This window comes from Dromiciops gliroides, chromosome X (assembly GCF_019393635.1).
Source record: "Dromiciops gliroides isolate mDroGli1 chromosome X, mDroGli1.pri, whole genome shotgun sequence".
NCBI lineage: Eukaryota > Metazoa > Chordata > Mammalia > Microbiotheria > Microbiotheriidae > Dromiciops > Dromiciops gliroides.
In genome coordinates this window covers 28,486,222-28,505,533 of record NC_057867.1, presented here as the reverse complement: position 1 = coordinate 28,505,533, position 19,312 = coordinate 28,486,222, and the positions used below count along the sequence as shown (strand labels likewise).

Below are 19,312 nucleotides of genomic sequence, written 5' to 3'. Positions count from 1 at the left end.
GGGAGAAACAGAGAGGGAGGAAAGGGAGGGAGAGACCAGAGGGGGAGAGAAGAGAGGGTGAGATAGAGAGACGGAGGGAGAGATAGAGTGGAAGAGAGACCAGAGGGGGAGGGAGGAGAGGAAGAGAGACGGAGGGAGAGACAGAGTGGGAGGGAGAGATAGAGAGAGGGAGGGAGAGGAGAGAGACCAGAGGGGGGGAAAGACAGAGACAGAAGGGGAGGGAGGAGAGGGAGAGACGGGCAAAGAGAGGAAGGGAGAGGAGACAGAGACACAGAGGAAGGGATGGAGGAGAGGGAGAGAGACAGAGATAGGGAGGGAGAGGAGAGAGACAGAGTGGGAGGGAGAGGAGAGAGACAGAGTGGGAGGGAGAGGAGAGAGACAGAGGGAGAGATGGAGGGAGAGACAGAGTGGGAGGGAGAGGAGAGAGACAGAGGGAGAGATGGAGGGAGAGACAGAGTGGGAGGGAGAGGAGAGATATCAGAGCGGGGAAAGACAGAGACAGAGGGGGAGGGAGGAGAGGGAGAGAGACAGAGAGGACGAGACAGAGAGATGGAGGGAGACACAGAGTGGGAGGTAGAGAAGAGATACCAGAGGGGGAGAAACAGAGAGGGAGGAAAGGGAGGGAGAGACCAGAGGGGGAGAGAAGAGAGGGTGAGATAGAGAGACGGAGGGAGAGATAGAGTGGAAGAGAGACCAGAGGGGGAGGGAGGAGAGGAAGAGAGACGGAGGGAGAGACAGAGTGGGAGGGAGAGATAGAGAGAGGGAGGGAGAGGAGAGAGACCAGAGGGGGGGAAAGACAGAGACAGAAGGGGAGGGAGGAGAGGGAGAGACGGGCAAAGAGAGGAAGGGAGAGGAGACAGAGACACAGAGGAAGGGATGGAGGAGAGGGAGAGAGACAGAGATAGGGAGGGAGAGGAGAGAGACAGAGTGGGAGGGAGAGGAGAGAGACAGAGTGGGAGGGAGAGGAGAGAGACAGAGGGAGAGATGGAGGGAGAGACAGAGTGGGAGGGAGAGGAGAGAGACAGAGACATGGAGGGAGGGAGGAGAGGGAGACAGGGACAGGGACAGGGAGAGAGAGAGAAGGGGAGAGAGAGGAGGGGGAGACAGAGAGGAAGAGAGAAACTCCTTCAGTGAGTCATAGAAGTGGGCGTGTTCTCTGGAGAAGTAGCTTTCATAACACCTCTCCAGGCCGTCACTAGTGGCCAGAGAACCCACATTCACAGCAGTCCCTCTCCAGACAGCTGAGCCTATAGGGCACACCGCAGCTCTCCAACATGGATTTCAGCCGCTATTTTCTCATGCCTCCTTTACCGATTTCAGAGAAAAAGTGAGTATGCAACTATTCCCTTCTTTTCCTGGGGTGCGGAGTGCTCAGTATAGTTGTGTGCTTATGGGACTGAATTCATTAGCCGGGTTGTAAATGAGTCCAGACAAGGGAGACTCTCTTAGGAAGAAGGACGTTTGGTTAGATCAGACAAATGGGCTTTGAAATCAAATCATTCACGGCGTTTGACATTTCAAACCCAAGAAATATGAATGGATGGTAAAGTTCCAGGAACGTGTGAAAAATGTGCCCAGCAAATGTTTTGGCAGACGAGATGAAATGTGGGGTGTGAGGGAGAGCAGAAGTGAACGGGTCCGGTAGGGAAAGTCAGCCTCCTTGGAAATGAAGCCCCGCTTGCCAGTTTTTCTCTCCTCGCCTGGATGGCTTTTGCTGTTTCCACATCATCTTTCAACATGCATCTAAGATTACAAACAAAACCCCTCACACCTAGGATGCATCTGCTGGAGAGAGAAGCTCGCCTCTGGCGTTGGTCTGCTTTGTTTATAGATTTAATGGAAGATCAGACTTTGAGAGGCTTGGAGAGTTGGAGTGGAGTGACATCTTTTTACAAACTGGAGCAAAAAGACCAAAAAAAAAAAAAAAGAAAGAAAGAAAAGAAAAAGAAATCTCTCTCTCTCTCTCTCTCTCTCTCTCTCTCTCTCTCTCTCTCTCTCTCTCTCTCTCTCTCTCTCTCTCTCTCTCTCTCTCTCGCTGTTATCACCCAGTGTTACTACCTGGGAGCCATTCTTCAGCATGGGAGGTGGGCGGCTTAGAGCGGGAGGGGAAGGCAACGGGGGAGCAGATATTTGTCTTTATGGTATAATTATTGTTGTATATGATTAGCTTCATATGAATTAAAAGGGAGAAGGAGTCGGCTAATTTGGGCTTTTCACAGATTGACTCAATATGAGTGTCTTTCGGGTTACCTGATGGTAAAGGTTGGACAAAATCTTTGCCTCCCAGTCCCCTCAATGTGACAACACTTTGGTCCCTGTCAGCTGCTCACTGCCCTTCCCTTGTAGCTTTACCTGAGGAGAAAGGTAGCAAGCCACGAGGCATGCTCACCCCTCAGTAACCCAGACCTAATCAGGTTAAGTAATAACTGGGCGCAGCCAGAGCTCAGAAGCGACTTCTGTTGTCCTCTTCATTTGATAAGGTTAAAAATGCTCCTATGGGCTTCTGCCACACCTGCTTTGCTTGCTTTTTACAAATTAAGTTCTATTTGTATCAAATATCATTAGCTGATTTGGAAGACCAAAGCAGTGGATGTTAGAGTCACATGGAATATAGAATGTCACACCTGGAAAGGAACTGAGAACACACAACATACAACATCACACCCAGAAGGGACCTGAGAACACACAACATACAATGTCACACCCAGAATAGACCTGAGAACACATAATATATAATGTCACACCCAGAAGGGGTCTGAGAACACACAACATATATAATGTCACACCCAAAAGAGACCTGAGAACACAGCTACAATGTCACACCCAAAAGGGACCTGAGAACACACAACATACAATGTCACACTCAAAAGAGACCTGAGAACACAGAACATACAATGTCACACCCAGAAGGGACCTTAGAAGAGAGAATGTTGGAGTTGGGAGCAAGTTAGTGGGATAATTGGAGCTATCACCCAAGTCACCTGCTTGTTGGTGCAGTATACTACAACACCATGTATTCCTTAATTTCATTCCATTTGTTCATTCATTCATTCATTCATTCATTCATTCATTCATTCCATTTGTTCATTCATTCATTCCATTTGTTCATTCATTCATTCATTCATTCAATTTGTTCATTCATTCACTTCACTTCATTCGTTCGTTCATTCCTCCAGCAAATAACCTCTCAGGTCTTTTGGTCTTCTTCCACCTGGTTTCTGTACCACTCCTCAGAGCAGCAGCTCAGGACAGAGTTGTGTACTTTCCTAATGACAAAACCAGGCTTGTCCCATACTGTTCCCCTTCACACACTCTCCGTTCTAGTTCACTGGCCTGCTGCCTAGTCCCTGTGCACAACATTCCATCTTCCCCCTCTGCTCCTTTGCCTGGGCTGCCACCGCCCTTCTCCCCTGGACTGCCCTCCCTCCTTACCTCTCTACCCGGAAGGATTCTGAGCTTCTTTTCAAGGGTCACGTTGGAGCCACCTCCAGCATGAGGCCTCTCCTGATTTCTTCCCAATGTTGAGCATTCTGACCCTCTTGAAATCAATTAGTCTGTGTATGTGTGTACACATATGGACATGCACATACACATATACATCTATATACAGATACACATATATACATACACACCCACACACACTTTGCATCCACTGATCCTTGTAAAATGTAAGCTCTTGGAGGGCAGGGAGTATTTGGCTTTTGTACCCCACTACCTGGTACATAGGTAGGTTCTTCATAAACATGGATCAAATTGGTTTATCTAAACTAAGAAAATTGTGCCGTGGTATGGAAAATTCGCACCAACAGAAATCATCCAAAAATCTTTTTTTTTTTGGGGGGGGGTCGGGTGTATGGTGGGGGAGGGGAGGGGAGGCATCCTTTAGTTCTATATTGTTTGGCTAATACTTTAATATTTGCATTCCCTTGGCTCATCACCCACCTGGGATTGTAAGTGGGCCACAGATAATCTACTATAAAAAATCCTGAGTCGGCCCTTTGTTTAACACCTATTGGGGGGCGGGGAGAAGCAGGGTTTGAATCTGAAATCAGCAGCCCTACTGGCCTCATTCTTGTGACAACTTAGCTCCCCAATCACCTAATCAGGCGTCTGGGCTCTCTGCACTCAGCCAAAAATGTTCTGTCCCTATATAGATTATTACTCAGCAGTTTTTGGAAAAGAAAAATTTGTTTCTGTAGTAGCTCCTGAGCCCGTGAAGTTGCTCTGAATGAATATGTGGTGAATAAACTCTATTTTAAGAATGAAGGCTTGGGGTTGGGTTGGGCTGGGCTGGTGGTGTAGGGAGACGGCTGGCCCGGCCCGCAGGGGACAGGAGCAGCTCAACAAATGTTAGGGGCCCTGCTCCTGGTTCTTATGGAAAAATTCCTTGATGGCTCATTTGGTAGTACTTGCATGTATGTGTGCCTTGCTTTCTGAAAAAGTCACAGCTGCTTTGTGTGGCTTTACTTTGTTGTGTTTTTCTTTCTAGCTTTTTCTTTTTTTCTGTAGTTTGCGATAGGCTGATGGAATATTTTAGAACCCTAGATCTAAAGCTGGGAGGGACCTGAGAGGCTGTCCAGTTCAACCATCTCCTTTCAAAGATGGGGAAACTGGGGGCAGCTAGGTGGCACAGTGGATAAGGCACCGGCCCTGGATTCAGGAGGACCTGAGTTCAGGTCCGGCCTCAGACATTTATACTTACTAGCTGTGTGACCCTGGGCAAGTCACTTAACCCTCATTGCCCTGCAAAAAAAAAGAAAGATGGGGAAACTGAGGCCCAGGGAGAGGAAGTGACCTGCCCAAGGTTATTCAGAGAATCCTAGATCTAGGGTTGATAGGGGCCTCAGAGACCAGCTAGTCAAACCTCCTTATTTTTCCTTCCAACAACCCCAGGGGACAGGGATTTATAAATATTATTATTCCCATTTTACAGAAGAAACCAACTCACAGGAGGGGAAATGACTTGACTAAGGTCACATGGGCACTAAGTTACAGAGCTAGGGCTTGACCCCAAAATGTCTGGCTTTGAGTCCAGTGCTCTTACCACTTTCCCATGCTACTGACCAAGCCACTAATAGCTTAAAACAAACTCCCTACAGTCCTAGAATTTCATATGATTAAATGTGACTTACACCCCCATGTGCTAGTCCTTCAGGATTTCTTTTATGTGTTTTAACCTGTAATAATAATAAATGGTGGTACTTGTCAATATCTGTCATAAATCAACATGGAACCTCCCATTTGCCTTCATATTTGTACAGCTTTTCATTTCTCTTCACCCATATTCATTTGCTTCATTGATCAGCTATCTGTACTAATCATTGTCTTAAGGCTAAGTGTGAGCTCCTGACAAGAAGACCAGAGATTATATCTTTCTCTTAATCTAAATAAAAGAAGCGGGCGGCTAGGTGGCGCAGTGGATAGAGCACCGGCCCTGGAGTCAGGAGGACCTCAGTTCAAATCCGGCCTCAGACACTTGACACTTACTAGCTGTGTGACCCTGGGCAAGTCACTTAACCCCAATTGCCTCACTAAAAACCAAAAAAAAAACCCCAAAACAAACAAACAAATAAATAAAAGAACCAGAGGAAGGCATCTGGCACCTTGGTTGGAACTCATAAAGAAGTTATAGAAAGACATAGGCAAAAAAAACCACGGGATAAGAAGGCATGTAGGGGTCACTCTCTGCTCCAGTGGATGGAGGGGTCTCATCAATGAGAGACTGAATCCATTGACATGTCCATGGGCTCAGCTTCCAAGAAGTTCACTTCCTGGTGTGTCCTTGATATTTCAAGGATCTGTGTTTTCTTTGCTATGAGTATACCTTCTGCTAATCCAAATCCCAACCCCTCTGTGCCTTAGGAGATGATCTTGGTGAGTTAAAGTGGCTAAAAGAAAGCCAAGTGATGGCCTTCCTGATGACAACCTCTCTTGAGCTAGCTCAGGTGGGCCCCAAATTCCAGAAACCCCATCTACCACCACACCCATTCTCACAGCCTTTCCAGCTGACTGGGACCTCCACTGGCAGAGGCTCTGAGAATCCAGGATGCCCTCCATGCTTGAAGGAGGAATTGAAAAGCTTCCAGTGGAAGCTTTAATTCCAAGGCAGGAGCGGCTAGGTGGCGCTGAAGTGGATAGAACCCTGGCCCTGAAGTTGGGAGGACCTGAGTTCAAATCTCCCCTCAGATACTTACTAGCTGTGTGACCCTGGGGCAACTCACTTCACCCCAATTGCCTTAAACATCCGGGGCCATCTCCAGTCATCCTGATGTATATCTTACCACTGGGCCCAGATGGTTCTAGAAGAGAAAGTGAGGCTGGTGACCTTGCACAGCTCTTCCTCATTTATTATTATTATTATTATTATTTTTAGTTAGAATAAGGTGGGGGCAGCTAGGTAGCGCAGTGGATAGAGCACCGGCCCTGGAGTCAGGAGTACCTGAGTTCAAATCCGGCCTCAGACACTTAACACTTACTAGCTGTGTGACCCTGGGCAAGTCACTTAACCCCAAATGCCTCACTAAAAACAAAAAAAACAAAAACAAAAAAAACCTAAAAAAACAAAAAAGAATAAGGTGGTAGTTTATTTAGGGCCAAGGGAAGGGAAGGCGGGGGGGGGGGGGAGGAAAACCATGAAAGAAATCCTTGGACTTCTCATGGGGAGATAGGCACAAAGCACATGGCTCAGAGGTACCAATCTCTGCTCTTCCTCATTTAAATCCAATTCAGTGCAAGTCATGACATCTATCATGGGCCCCTTCAAGAACAAAGGACAAACAACAACAACAAGAATTCCAAAGAAGATAATTAATTTCCTTAGAATTAACATTATATGGGGGGGCAGCTAGGTGGTGCAGTGGATAGAGCACTGGCTCTGGATTCAGGAGGACCTGAGTTCAAATCTGACCTCAGACCCTTGATACTTACTAGCTGTGTGACCCTGGGCAAGTCACTTAACCCCAATTGCCTCACCAAAAAAAAAAAAAAAGAAGAGAGAAGAAGAGAACTGGGATCTCTAGTGCTCTGTCCACCACACCAGGCTGTTTCCAAAGTTCTTATAGTCTAAGATCTCTTTGTTGTACTTGTTGATTTTCAGACAAACAGCTACTATAATTTAAAGTGTGTGTGTGTGTGTGTGTGTGTGTGTGTGTGTGTGTATACTGGTTCAAGGCCTCTGGTGACAAATCCAAGGTCATTTTTTTTGTTCACTTATTCTTGCTCCTTACTACTTCAAAGGTGTGCGGTAGAAAATGTTCCGTTACAGCTGGTAGGAAGATCAAAGGATTTGGGGTTTTCTCTTTTGGTGGGGTTTCCCCGGGGTTTGACTTTAGTATTGCATATGTCATACTCTCAACAGGCTGTCAGCCTGCAGGAAGGAGCACTACTTAGCTTTTCTCGTTGACACAAGGGAAGACCGAGCAAAAGAGAAAGTGATTTGATTACTGTGGGTATTAATAGAATTGAGTGCAGTCTTCGGTAACTAACCAGGGGCCAACAGTGCTACTAGGTGACTGTCACATCTCGTGTGAACCGCCTCCTGTTCCTAATGTAAATAAATAATTGGCTTTATGAACAGTTGCTTTAGACCTCGGTATGCAGGGCCCACCATCCAACGGCCATCCAACGACTCTGCAGCACAGATTGCAGAGATGCAGAGCCAGACATTGCATTAGGGGAGGGCTTCTGAACTTTCTCTTTGGCCTGGACCCTCTTGGGGAAGCCCAGAGACCCTTTCTCAGAGTCATGTTTTAAAATGAATAAAAATGAAATATATAGGATGACAAGGGAAACCAATTATATTGCAACACAGCTATCGAGATTAAAACAAAACAAAACCCAAGTTTGTGGACCACAGGTTTAAAAATAATCCTCCTGGGGCAGCTAGGTGGTACAGTGGATAGAGCACCAGCCCTGGATTCAGGAGGACCTGAGTTCAAATCCAGCCTCAGACACTTGACAGTAGCTGTGGGACCCTGGGCAAGTCACTTAACCCCAATTGCCTCACCAATAGATAGATAGATAGATGGATAGATGGATGGATGGATGGATGGATGGATGGATGGATGGATGGATAGATAGATAGATAGATAGATAGATAGATAGATAGATAGATAGATAGATGAATGAATAAATAAAATTAAAAATAAAAAACTCCTACTGAGAAAATGAAATGTCCAAAATATAAAGGAACTTAGAGCATAGAACAAAGAATGATAGAGCCAGAAGGCACCTTAGAACACAGAACCCACATAGGCAGAGCTGCTAGGGGCATTAGAAAACAGAATGTGGGGGCAGCTAGGTGGCACAGTGGATAGAGCACTGGCCCTGGAGTCAGGAGTACCTGAGTTCAAATCCGGCCTCAGACACTTAACACTTACTAGCTGTGTGACCCTGGGCAAGTCACTTAACCCCAATTGCCTCACTAAAAATAAAAAAATAAAAATAATTAGAAAACAGAATGTGGAATGTGAAAACCAGAAGGAGTCTTAGAACCTAGAATCCAGAATGTGAGGGATCTTGGAAGGATGAGATGGACAGGACTTCAGAACATAGAACATTAGAACTGGAAGAAGAAACTTTAGAACATAGAATTGGGGAGATCAGAGCTAGAAGAACCTTAGGTCATCTAGTCCTAAATCTTCCATTTCCCAGACTAGGAAGTTGAGGCCCAGACAGAGGGAAAAAGCTTGCCCTGAGTAACACAGGCAGCAAATGTGGTCAAAGTGGGACTGAAGCCAAGGTCACCTAACTGCCAGCCCAGTGCTCTTTCCAGCCCATCTCTCTTCCTCTCGGTGCAGTGACGTTTCAAGCAGGGCCTATAAATGGCTAACAAACTGAAAAGGGGAAACATGCTTCAGATTTTGAATAATCAAGACCGATGGAGAAGTGAAAGTGAAGCAGTGTCTCTGAGTGTTTGTGAATTCTTTATTAGAAACTTCTGAAGTCATGTGGGGGACCACCCTGGTTTCAGGAGACATGGTACCCAGAGAGAGAGTGAACATCCTCTCTGCTCCGTAGGCAGCTTCTCCCAGGCGATGGCATTAACTCTTTGTACCCACAGAGGGTTCCCAAAATAACTCTTCTTTACCAAAGGAGACCCTTGGAGATTCCCAAATGCTGTTGGCTGTGCTGCTTCCTGTTTATTCAGACTTGAGGGAAATGAGGGAAAGGTAACTAGAAATCCCCGACACATTTTGCTTGTAGAAAGAGTCTTAATGGGGGTTACCTAACTATGGACCTGTTGGGACTTGTGAGAGCTCTCTGGCTGAGCCTCACTGATGTGAAAGTCTGGAGCTGGGGGCGGGGGGGTGTCTAATCAAAGTATGTGTCTTGTCAGTGGCTGACTTCGCATTGTAGAAATGTGTGTACGCATGTATATACATGTGTACTGTGTACATGCATGTGTGTCTTGTATCTGTGATGTGTGTTATTCGTTGTGTGTATTGTGCAACAAATATATGTACACCATGTGTATATTATGTGTGTAGTGTAACTGTGATGTGTGTGTATTGTTCAGCGTGTGCATACACATGTGCATTGTATGGTATGTACAGCATGTGTGTATCACATGTGTATGGCTGTGACATATGTATCATTCATTATGTATATATGTACTGTTCATTGTGTGCATGTGCATTGTGTACATGTGTATATTGTACAACGCATATATGTATACCGTTTGCTCATGTGTATTATGTGTGTGTATAACTATGGTGTGTGTATTGTTCAATGCGTGCACACACATATACGTGTGGTGTATACAATGTGTGTATCTCATTGTGTATAGCTGTGACACATATGTATCATTGTGAATATGTGTGCATTGTTCATTGTGTGTGCATTGTGTAGATGTGTATACTGTGTAACACATCTATGTACACCATGTATATATGTGTATAACGTGTATATGTAACTGCAATGTGTATATATTGTTCAGTGTGTGCATACATGTGTAAGTTATATGGTATGTACAACATTGTGTAATGCATTGTGTATAGCTGTGACATATATGTATCATTCATTGTGTGTTGTGTATATTGTGTGATTCTGTATATATGTGCAGCATGTGTTTATGTATGTGCATATTACATATGTGTATATAGCTGTGGCTATATTGTTCATTGTGTATATGTATATATGTATACATGTGTATATTACGTGACTGTGACTTGTGTATCTATAGGTATATGTGTGCATAAGCACATGTATCTGTGTGCCATGTTTATATGTATATATATGTACATTTGTGACTCGTATTATGTGTATATGTGTGTACATAATTGTATGTGTGTGTGACGTGTGTATATAGCTCACATACAAATACACACAGCTGCTGGTGTTTTACCTTCAACTCTCTATGTATCTTGCACAGACCTACTTTTATATGCATGTCATCTCAATATTAGAATGTTAGATCCTTAAGGGCAAGGACTATCTTCTATTTTTGTGTGTGTGTGTACCTTAAATGTACAGCCGAGGAGGCCCTACCAATACAGCACCGTCTCTGGTCTTTAGAGTTATAGGTTGGTCTGGAACAATTATATTTCATTGTTGTAAAGAATTCCTTCAGGGGGTGACTCTACCAATGCAGATTGACAGTGGTTCAGTCTTAGTGTTGCCTATGGAACTGAGAAGGTCAGTGGTCACACAGTCAGCATGTGTCAGAAAGCAGGACTTGAACCTATGTCTTCTTGGCTCTAGTGCCAGCTTACTATCTGCCCTGGCATGCCGCCACTGTATTATATTATATTACTTTGCCTCAAAAAGAATTGGCAGGGGGCAGCTACGTGGCGCAGTGGATAGAGCACCGGCCCTGGAGTCAGGAGGACCTGAGTTCAAATCCGGCCTCAGACACTTGACACTTACTAGCTGTGTGACCCTGGGCAAGTCACTTAACCCCAATTGCCTCAAAAAAAATTGGCCACACTTTTCTCCCTTTTTTCTCCCAGAGGTTGGAGACTACAGGTACAGACTGTTTCATATACTGTCAGACCTAGAGGTTGTATTTGTTTTGCTTAACTGCTTCAGTTTCCTTTCTTTCTTATTTGTTACAAGGATTGGCTTGATGGGCACAGAAGGGCAGGGAGGAATAATTTGGAAATGAAGGTGACATAAAAACAAAAGACATCGATAAAGATGAAAATAATTTTAAGGGGCTTAAGATATGGTAGATACAGCAGAGAATCATAAACTATCAGAACTGAGAAGGCCCAAAGTCCACCACCTATCCATATGCAAGAATTCTATCTAAAACATCTCCAATAAGTGATCACCCACAAACCTAGGAGTTGGTGCAGTGTAACAGCAGCAGCAGCAGCAGCTAGGTGTACAATGCTCTTGTTCTATATTTATTTACTCATTTGAGCTTCACCAAAACCCTGTCAGGTGTTATGCCCATTTTACAGATGGAGAAATTGAGGCAAAGAAAAGTTAAATGACTTGCCTTACATCACATGGCTAGGATCTGAGGCAGGTTTTGGATTCCAGTCTTCTTCACTCCAGGTCCCACATTCTACCCAACTGTCTTATAATGGAAAGAGTCAGAGACCCTGAATTCAGATTCTGGCTTCATCACTTACTGTATGACCATGGACAAGTCACTCAACTTTTCTGGGCCTCAGTTTCTTGGTCAATAAAATTGAATGTTGAACTACGTGACCTTTAGGGGCATAATGTCCCAATGAACATTTCTAAAAGTGCCTACTATATGTGTGTAAGGCACCCAACTAAGTGCCAGAGATACAAAGAGACCTATGAACTAGACCCTATTGTCTCACAGCACTTACAGTGTAATAAAGTTCTTTGTTGTTGTTGTTGTTTTAATCTTGAGCCAAAATCTGCCCCCTGTCCCTTATAACATCTACCTGTTTATCTTTGTTCCTTTGCAAGGGAAGGATTCTTTTCCTCCTTAAACTAAGCTCAATAGAGAAAGGGTTAGTTTGAGTCTTGATTTTACTACTAGCTCGTATTTGACGTTGTGCAAGTCACCCTTTCTGGGACTCAGTTTCTTCCTCTGTAAAATAACTAAGTAATCCTTCAGGTACCTTGAAAATTTGGCACTAAAAATCTTTTATTCAAAAGTTGTTTCCACTGCTAACATGATAATACCTGATTCCAAAGTCCTTTCTATTTTCTAAGGTAGATTCTCCCAGCTCTGACATTTTGTGTTCTAGGTTCTGAGGTTCTCTCCAACTCTGACATTCTGGATTTTAAGGTCCTGCCCAACTCTACCAGTCTAGGTTCTGAGGTCCCTCTCACCTCTGAAGTTTCCTGTTCCAAAGGCCTTCCCAGCTCTGACATCCTCTGTTCTAAGGGCCTTTACAGCTCTGACATTCTGTGTTCTAGGTTCTGAGGTTCTCTCCAACTCTGACATTCTGGATTTTAAGGTCCTGCCCAACTCTACCAGTCTAGGTTCTGAGGTCCCTCTCACCTCTGAAGTTTCCTGTTCCAAAGGCCTTCCCAGCTCTGACATCCTCTGTTCTAAGGGCCTTTACAGCTCTGACATTCTGTGTTCTAGGTTCTGAGGTTCTCTCCAACTCTGACATTCTGGATTTTAAGGTCCTGCCCAACTCTACCAGTCTAGGTTCTGAGGTCCCTCTCACCTCTGAAGTTTCCTGTTCAAAGGGCCTTCCCAGCTCTGACATTCTTTGATTTTGAGGCCTCATTGATATGGATGTTTGAGGATATCCCATGGGGGTTCGTGATATTTTTTAACAACAACAATAAAACCAATATCGGCCTTCTTTAAATTTCTACAACCTGAAGTTGTTAGTGTTGACTCGTGACCTTTTTTTTAAAAGAAGTTTCTCATTTTTTTTATCCAACAAGAGGCAGCCTAGCTTGTCACTTAGCATGCTTAGTCTTTCTAGGAAGATATCATAACAGGTTGTGAGAGAAAGAAAGAAATGTTTTCGATTGGCAAAGGCGGGACATGGAGAAGCTCATGAATTCCCATAGACCTCATCGTCTTTTACAAATTATTATACTCTCATTTTGATCTGCTCTGATCCATTTTGATCATTTGATAATTTCGGTCCATATTTTGCTTTCTCCTTTCACTGAACAATCTAAACAGAGAAGTCCCACCCTGCATGGATGCTCCGCCTTGTCTGGAATTCCCCTCTCTATTTATGACCCTCACAGGCTATTTCACATGGAAGCAATTCTATTGGCTTGCCTGTCTTCCCAGATGAGGTTGTTCCTAGAGGAATAGTGAGAAAGAAGGTCATAACCTTTTGAACTCTGGGACCACTCTTAATTAGAAGGGACAGGTACAAGAGACAGTAGAAAAGAAAGCAGAATTTCCAGAAATCTGTTCCTGCTTAGCGTTGAAATGTCACGTTTCCCTTTCCCCAAAGTTGTTGCAACAAACACGACTTCAGCTACAAATTTACTTTGTGGGCAGAAATTCAACATCATTGCCACTACTGGGTTTTTTTTGTGTCTAGGATTATCGGGGAATAAGGCAACCTGGGGTTTTGTAGATTGCATTTTGTTTTCATTTAAGGATGATTCCAGACAGTTTAAGCTTAGAAATCTAGAGTCCAGGGGACCAGAATGTTGTAGAAATAAGTCTTTGCATTCCAGACCTTTTCCTGGAACGTAACTCACGTTAATTGTTGCATATGTGTGTGTGTTAGTTTTCAGGAATCTTTTGGGGGATCTGTGTACACTCAAGCAGACTGAGCTGGAAGGACGAATCCCTCTCCACACTGCCTAAGTGTTCAACCTTAAGAATGATTGCGACTATGAAGCCAAAGCATTTGGGGGAGTGAAAAGGAGGAAGTGGTACCCCTGGCTGGCAGCTGAACGGGATGACGGTCTGGTTCCTGGTGAAGATGCTAAGAATGAAGAAGAGATCTTCCAAAGAAAAGAGGAGCCCTCAGCAGGGAGCCGCCGAGGACTGTCATGTCAACTCTGATGACTGCACCAGCTCTGAGAGCGAGCCAGAGCAGCTGGCCTTGCGAAATCCCAGCCACCCCCAATGGCAGGAACGAGGGCCGCCCCCCAAGCCGCACCGGCAGCTCTGCCGTTCCCCTTGCCTGGACCAACCCAGCTTCTCTCAGAGCAGCACCCTGCAGGACCCAAAGCCCGAAGAGGACAAGCAGCCCCCTGTGGATAAGGAGTACCAGGCCAAAATGGACTTTGCTTTAAAACTCGGCTACGCTGGGGAGCAGATTCAAGCTGTCCTGAGCAAACTGGGCTCAGATGCCCTTATCAATGACATATTGGCTGAACTTGTTAGGCTAGGAAACAAGAGTGAGGAAGAGGGGCAGAAGAGCGGAGGGGCAGAACACGGCCACGCTGCCAGAGACGTGGGCAGCCCAGAGCTGTCCCTGGAAGATGAGATTTCAGACAACACCGAGAACCTGAGACCTGTCGTCATAGATGGAAGCAATGTGGCCATGAGGTAATGCTAATGTTTTTTTCTTCTCTACCCTTTATTAAGCACTCACTATGTCAGGCATTGTGCTAAGAGCTGGATACAAAGAAAGGCAAAAGACAGTCCCTGTTCTCACAAGATGCTCACAGTTTGATAAGGAAAAGTCCATGGAAAGTGTACCAGACTGGAAGTCAAGAGCCCTGCATTTGAGTCCCAGCTCTGCTACTTATCACCTGTGTGGCCTTGGCCAGGGTATTTCCCCTCTCTGGGCCTCAGTTTCCCACTCTTTGAATGGGGAGGATAACACTTAGGCTTGCATGATTTCCAGTTGGAAGTTACCTTAGCTTTTGTCCCACTTTCCTTCACTTTACAAAAGTGAAGGTCTAGACAGGTTAGGGGATAGGCATGTGACCCCTGTTTCGGCACTGTCATGACAAGAGCACTCGGTTCACTCGAAAGCACAATAGCAATGTGAACTCCTTCCTGATGTCACCCATGTCACTGATACAGGTTTGTGTTATAGGGTCATCTGAGTCTAACGTCCTCATGCTGCTGCTGCTGCTACTGCTACCTCTTCCCAATTCTCTCTCCTTGGAAATTGTTGCCATTTTTTTCAGGCATTCAGAAACCACCATAGGCATAGAGCAACAGAGATGACTTTCTAGTTTCTGCTCTCGCTCCCTCCCTCTCTCTGTCTCTCTTTCTCTCTCTCTCTTTCTCCCTCTCTCTCTCCCTCCCTCCCTCTCTCTCTTTCTCCCTCCCTTTCTCTTTCTCTCTCCCTCCCTCCCTCTCTCTTTCTCCTTCTCTTTCTTTCTCCTTCTCTCTCTCTTTCTCTCTCCTTCTCTCTCTTTCTCCCTCTCTCTCTCTCTCTCCCTCCCTCCCTCCCTCTCTCTCTTTCTCCCTCCCTTTCTCCTTCTCTCTCCCTCTCTCCCTCTCTCTTTCTCCTTCTCTCTCTTTCTTTCTCCTTCTCTCTCTCTTTCTCTCTCCTTCTCTCTCTTTCTCCCTCTCTCTCTCTCTCTCTCTCCCTCCCTCCCTCCCTCTCTCTCTTTCTCCCTCCCTTTCTCCTTCTCTCTCCCTCCCTCTCTCTCTTTCTCCTTCTCTCTCTTTCTTTCTCCTTCTCTCTCTCTTTCTCCCTCTCTCTCTCTCTCTCCCTCCCTCCCTCTCTCTCTTTCTCCCTCCCTCTCTCTCTTTCTCCCTCCCTTTCTCCTTCTTTCTCCCTCCCTCCCTCTCTCTCCTTCTCTCTCTTTCTTTCTCCTTCTCTCTCTCTTTCTCTCTCCTTCTCTCTCTTTCTCCCTCTCTCTCTCCCTCCCTCCCTCCCTCTCTCTGTCTTTCTTTCTTTCTCTCTCTCTCTCTCTCTCTCTCTCTCATATCCCTCCTGTACACCAGACTAAACTTTGTATCATTGCCTTCATCCTATCACCCCACACCCCACTTTCTTACTCAGGAAGCTACAAGAGCTCCCCATTGCCAATGGGATGTCATAAAGGCCGTTGGCCTGGAGTTGGGAGCTCTAACTCTTTCTAGCTTGGTGACCTTAGGGAATCTTCCTAATTTCTCTGACCCTATTATCTCACAGGATTGTGGGGAGGAAGGAAGGACATGCTCCATAAGCAGTGAAACATGATTAAAATGGAAATTATCGTTGTTGTTATTATTGTCCTTATTGTTATTGTTGTTATCTATATTATGATCATTATTATTACTTCTTATCTTCCAAACTGCTCTACTTGGCATATACAAGGCTCTCCAGAAACTCTACCCAACCTACCATATCCAACCTTGTGTAAAACTTCTAGGATCTGTCATTTCATTGGTGCCACAGTGACCTTGGGCACTTTGCCTTCCTAGGCCTCAGTTTCCCCTTTTGTGAAAAGAGGGCTTTGAAATAGATGGCCTTTAAGGTCCCTTCCAGTTCTTTGTTTCCTCCTACGAAGCGGGTTGCAACCCCTTTGTAACCTGAGCAGATGATTTTTGACTGTTTCTGTGATAGAAAAGTTCATTCCCTTGGGACTGGTGTGGTGCTGTCTCTCCCCAAACTTGGTCTGTTCTTATTGGTCAACAAAGCTTAGGTTCTGCCTCAGTGTGCATGTGACAATGTACTTTGCCAGGCTTATGAGAAAACTTGACCACTGAACAAGGGCAGAATGTGAGAGGGTAGCAGTTCATCAGCTGGACAAAACTTGACCAGAAAGGCTAGATTGAGAGGGGCCTCTTGGAACCCTAGAATGTCTGAGCTGGGAAAGATCCTATAAAAAAGATCAAAGCTGAAGATATGGAGAGACCTTAGAACACAGAATGTCAGAGCTGAGAGGGTTTTTTGTTTGTTTGTTTGTTTTTGTGGGGCAATGAGGGTTAAGTGACTTGCCCAGGATCACACAGCTATTAGGTGTCAAATGTCTGAGGCTGGATTTGAACTCAGGTCCTCCCGAATGCAGGGCCAGCGCTTTATCCACTGCACCACCTACCTGCTCCTGTTTGAAGGAACCTTAGAACAGAGAGGATGTCAGAAATGGAAGACCCCTTACAACATAGAAGGTCAGAGCTGGGAAGAGACATAGAACACAGAATGTCACAGCTGAGAGGGACCTTAGAACAGGGAATGTAAGAACTAGAAGAGTCCTTAGAACATTGAAAGTCAGAGCTAGGAGGGATCTTAGAGTAGAGACTGTCAGCTCTTAGAGGGCATAAGGACATAGAATGTCAGACCTCGGAGGGGCCTTAGAACAGAGAAGGTCAGGGCTTGCAGGGGCCTTAGATCAGAGAATATCAGAGCCAGGAAGACCCTTAGAACATAACTTTTGGGGCAGCTAGGTGGCGTAGTGGATAATGCACCAACCCTGGATTCAGGAGGACCTGAGTTCAAATCCGGCTTCAGACACTTAACACATACTAACTGTGTGACCTTGGGCAAGTCACTTAACCCTCATTGCCCTGCCCCCCCCAAAAAAAGAACATAACTTTTTAAATCTTGGAGGAACCCTTAGAATGCAAAAAGTTGAAGCTGGAAGGGACCTTAGGACATGAAATGTCAGAGAACCATAAAGGATCTTGAAGACCATCGAGCCCAACTCCCTTCATTTTCCATAGGAGAACATTGGAGACCCAAAGTCAGCAAGGAGATGGCTGGAACAAGAAACTAGTTCTATGATGCCCCATCTGGGCTCTTTCCATGTCCCTCTCACTGAGGCCTCTGAACCATAAGCAGCACACGCTTGGAAATCAGAGCAAAAACGTATTTGACAAAGCTTTGACATCACTTTATGGATGGTGTCCTGCTATCTTCTCAGAGTTCCCTTGGCACTCTATGCCATCTTCCACGTTAATGCATTTCTCCTGTGGCCTCATAGTTGATGAATCCAGGACAACGCAGCAATCCCAGTGTTGAAAGAGCTTTGTCGGCTATGCCATGTGTAAGAATATAAGAGACTTTGCAGCAGCTACGTGGCGCTGCGGTGGATAAAGTACCAGCCCTGGATTCAGGAGGACCTGAGTTCAAATCTGGCCTCAGACACTTGACACTTAACTAGCTGTATGGCCCTGGCCAAGTCACTTAACCCTCATTGCGGGGGGGGGGGGGGGCGGGGAGGAGTGGAGAAGACTTTACTCAAGGATATAAGAGACTTTGTTCTCAGGTATCATCCCAACCAATTAAGTATGAGTTATGTCTTAGGTGTGTGTTATATCAGAGCACCATGCTCCTTGTGTCAATAGTCACAGATTCTTGGAGTCCAAAGAGATCTTTGAGCCTTTGGACCTTCAGTCCAAATTAGCCTCTCCCTTTCCAGAGGAGCCAACTGAGGCCCAGAGAGATAGATGGAGTGATCTGTGCTCAAGTATCTGTAGCAAATCAATGCAGATGCAGGAGTTGAAGCCAGGTTTCCATGGCCAACGTGCATGTGTGTGACATGGACCCATCCCCACCACCTCCCAGTTTTTAAGATGGTGGCAACAACTTTCCTTCTCCAATTTCCTTTCCAACTACTAAATTTAGTCATGGTTCTCATTCTTTTTTTTTTTTTAGTGAGGCAATAGGGGTTAAGTGACTTGCCCAGGGTCACACAGCTAGTAAGTGTTAAGTGTCTGAGACTGGATTTGAACTCAGGTAACTCCTGACTCCAGGGCCAGTGCTCTATCCACTGCGCCACCTAGCTGCCCCCATGGTTCTCATTATTACAAGTAGCTGTGGAATTAGCATTTTCCATCTCACAACGTGAGTGGTTATGGAGGATTCTCAACCAGTTCTTCCCGTGATGGAAACATTGGTCAATAGGAAGTAGCAGTATCAGTGCCCTTGGGATCCGGGACAACTGTTGTCAGTTTCCACTTACAAATGCCACAGACATTAAATCCGGCCTCAGACACTTGACACTTACTAGCTATGTGACCCCGGGCAAGTCACTTAACCCTCATTGTCCTGCAAAAAAAAAAAATGCCACAAACACCCAGAACACTGTAGACTGTGAAATAGTTAATGGCAAAGTCCCAGAGGTGGAAGCCTGAAGACCTGAGTCTGGTATGTAGTAGGCACTTAATAAATGTTTATTTAAAAAAATAAAAATAAATTTTAAAAAACAAAAAAATAAATAAATGTTTATTGATTGAGCCCCAGCCTTACTTGTCCCATAAATACAATACCTAATTGATCCAAATATAGATTCCACTCCCCCCCCCCACATATAGTTTTTATGAACCCTTACTATGGCCTGTTGGGAGTATTATTTTTCAATAGGGAATGGAGGGGGCAGCTGGGTGGCACAGTGAATAAAGTACCATCCCTGGATTCAGGAGGACCTGAGTTCAAATCTGGCCTCAGACACTTGACACTTACTAGCTTTGTGACCCTGGGCAAGTCACTTAATCCTCATTGCCCTGCAAAAAAAAATTAATGAATGGAGAGTTGGCATTGGAACCAGGAAGCCCTGGTTCTGC

The 19,312-nt window shown here is 45.2% G+C and overlaps 1 protein-coding gene across 3 annotated transcripts in view; it reads left to right on the top strand.

Moving 5' to 3' along the window:
• The window catches only part of ZC3H12B (zinc finger CCCH-type containing 12B), a 321,122-nt gene that overhangs the window by 284,814 nt on the left and 16,996 nt on the right, over window positions 1-19,312 (top strand). For all 3 annotated transcript variants that reach the window (XM_043974578.1, XM_043974579.1, XM_043974577.1), the window contains exon 2: window positions 13,641-14,410. In XM_043974578.1, the coding sequence (XP_043830513.1) occupies window positions 13,815-14,410 (596 nt within the window). In that variant the 5' untranslated portion in view covers window positions 13,641-13,814. The remainder of the gene's footprint in view (window positions 1-13,640; window positions 14,411-19,312) is intronic.